The sequence below is a fragment of the Lolium perenne genome, chromosome 4, assembly GCF_019359855.2.
Source record: "Lolium perenne isolate Kyuss_39 chromosome 4, Kyuss_2.0, whole genome shotgun sequence".
In the NCBI taxonomy this organism is placed as follows: domain Eukaryota; kingdom Viridiplantae; phylum Streptophyta; class Magnoliopsida; order Poales; family Poaceae; genus Lolium; species Lolium perenne.
The window spans coordinates 25191175-25194102 of record NC_067247.2 but is presented as its reverse complement, the minus strand read 5'-3'; the positions used below and the strand labels follow the sequence as shown (position 1 = coordinate 25194102).

General features: G+C 39.6%; 1 protein-coding gene across 1 annotated transcript; it reads left to right on the top strand.

The window, feature by feature from the left end:
- The first annotated feature begins 499 nt into the window (after window positions 1-499).
- Window positions 500-2367, top strand: LOC127346630 (BTB/POZ domain-containing protein POB1-like). Its single transcript, XM_051372911.2, has 4 exons — window positions 500-610; window positions 686-749; window positions 1100-1379; window positions 1530-2367. The coding sequence occupies exons 2-4, from the start codon at window positions 701-703 to the stop codon at window positions 2365-2367; spliced, it is 1167 nt and encodes a 388-aa protein (XP_051228871.1). The 5' UTR covers window positions 500-610; window positions 686-700.
- Window positions 2368-2928: the final 561 nt, after the last annotated feature.

Here is a 2928-nt window from a genome sequence, read left to right as displayed (position 1 = left end):
AAAGAGGTAGCGCAACGTCCCACTAAATATTAATAGAATTCCAGCAATCGACGGCAAACTCGCAGTCAAAGAAAAGGTGGTCTCTTTTCTCAAGAATTGCACTAGAGCAAAGAGTGCATTCCGGGCCAGAATCTATATGCCAATGTCTACGCATCATGATATCTCTAGTGGTCAACCAATCAAGCATAATCAGCCACAGAAATACCTTAAGTTTAGGTAGTGCCTTTGATTTCCAAATAGCATTTAGTGCTCTGTCTTTGGGAACCTGCTAAAAAAGGAATCTGTAATACTTGGATGGGGTTACTTCACTCAGTCATCTACAAAGCATGCTTGGATTGCTGGATGTTACTTAATACATTTTTTCTTATTTTTGAAGATTACTCACATGAATCTGCACAGTGTTCCAAGTATTTTAACAGGCAGGAAAACATTTTTATTCCATTATATGCCTTTAACATTGTACAATTTTCACTGATCTTGGTATTTTGTAGGTGATAAAGAACAGAGTATTGACTATTCTTCAACCATTGTGGGTACACCTTTTTTGCGAGTCAAGTCCATTTTTGTCAATTCGGCTATTCTTGCTGCCAGAAGTCCTTTCTTTCACAAGGTAATCTGATAACCTTATGAATGCATCTGTTCTATAGTTCACAATTTCTAATAGCTTTCCTTGCATGCTTCTTAGCTTTTTTCAAATGGCATGAAAGAATCTGATGAGATGCATCCAGTACTTAGGATTGATGATTCAGGTAATGTGACAACTCTGGTGTAACATTCTTCCTCTAATAAATGGTTTTATCTTGCTATTGTGATTGTGTTACTATTTTCTATATTTCTTAACTTAAAAGCATCATAGCTAATTATGATAAAGAAGCGATTAATTTTGAGATTCACCACTCCTTTCTTTTTTATAAGAATCTCCCACAGATTGCTTTTCTCAACATTCGAACTTAAGCAATCACTTACGGGCCAAAAGATTGTTTTATTTTTGTTCAAACTGTTTCATTAATCCTTAAGAATCTCCGACAAAATGCTTTATTTTTTGTTTAAACTGTTTCATTAATCCTTGTGCACTTTTTTTCTGCTTCGCTTGAAACAGAGGAAAATGCCCTTATGTCGCTTTTGAGCTTTATGTACAGTGGAAAGTTGACAACAAGTGAGCCCAATCTTCTGCTCGGAATCTTGATGGCTGCCGACAAGTTTGAGGTTCTTTCTTGCATGAGGCATTGCAGTCAGTTGCTCACAAACTTGCCTATGACCACAGAATCTGCACTGCTCTACCTAGGCCATCCATGCTCAATTTCATTAGCCGCTGAGGTTCAGCATTTGACAGATGCAGCCAAGGAATTCCTCGCCAACTCATACAAGGATTTGACAGAGTGAGTGATCTCCATCTGATGGAGCTGCCTTTATTTTATTTTTTATATTAGGGAGGATGCAGACATTTTGAAGAACAGAAAAGGTGTAGACATGTTTTTCTACAATGTTGCATGAAGTGTGTAATCAAGGCATGATTTGTCTCAATGCAGGTACCCTGTTGGATTGATGAATATGCCTCTTGCTGGGATCGAAGCCATCTTTTCGAGTACGGATCTACAGGTTGTATCTGAAGATACGGTATATACCTTGTTGGTCGAGTGGGCCCGTGAGCAATACCCAGATTCAGAGGAAAGACACAGGGTATGGAGTTCTCGTTTACTTCCGCTGGTGCGTGTTAGTCATATGTCGTGGGCGAAACTACATGAGGTCCTAGCATCCACTGATGATGATGTAGACCATGACCAAACAACTAAGTGTATTACTGATGTACTTCTACACAAAGCTTACCCAGCACATCAGCAAGGTGTTCTTGCAGCAGAAGCAGCAACCTGTCGGCAAGTTCCACAACGATTCTACATGCGCAAACCTATCAAAGTGGTTGAGTTTGATCGACCCTGCCAACAGGTTATTGTGTTCTTGGATATAACACGCGAGGAGTGCTGCCGACTCTTCCCAACAGGACAAATATTATCGCACTTGTTCCATCTTGCAGGGCAGAACTTCTATCTCCAACTATCATGTGAAATGCATGAGAAGAGGAAGTCGTACAACTTTGGCTTCTGGTTTGGGAACATTGAAGAACCAGAGGACACAACGTGTTTGACATTAGATTTCGAATTTGCTGCAAGAAAAAGATCGTCAGTTGAATTTGTGCGCCTGTTGAAGGATAAGCGTATATACACCGGTGATTGGGCGGAGGGATGTTCTGATCTTTTCGGGGTTGAATGGTCGAAGTTCATTGCTGACGATAATCTCTTCATCAACGGGGTGCTGCATCTGCGAGCTGATTTGAGGGTAGTGGTGGGGCAGCCGGAATTGCAAGCTTAATATCTCTTTTTTTTTTGATTGCAAGCTTAATATCTCACTCATTGAAGTTACGTCGCTTCGAGGGGGTTCGGTTGTAATTTACAAGTTGTTGGCTTGCTGGGCCTATTCACTCGGGAGTAAAATTTTTTTGTAGTTCTTTTTTCTGCCCTGGTTCTGTGCTATGTTGGCACTCGGGGTTTGGTTTCTGTCCTGGAAACGCTTTTGCCCTGAATGATCTAAGGAGTGGTTGAGGCGGAAACCCCAAGTGTAGCACGGTATAAATGTAGCCTGGTTTTATTTTCCCTTTTGAAACTTCAAAATGTTTGATTTCAAAATTTCAAAAAATTCCGGGAAAAAACCTGGATATAGAAAATGTTTTATTCTATTAAAATTTGTCATTATTGCTGAGTCCAAAATTCAACATATTTATTTCTGAAAATTTACACACCGGTACATTTCAATATTGTCTACATGCTGGAATCTTTTTAAAAAAAATTAAATTTGAATTTCAATAGGTTCAAAAAAGGATCTCTATGTAGAACGAGCTACAAAAGTCCATTCTCGGAGCGGTTGGAGTTGTGG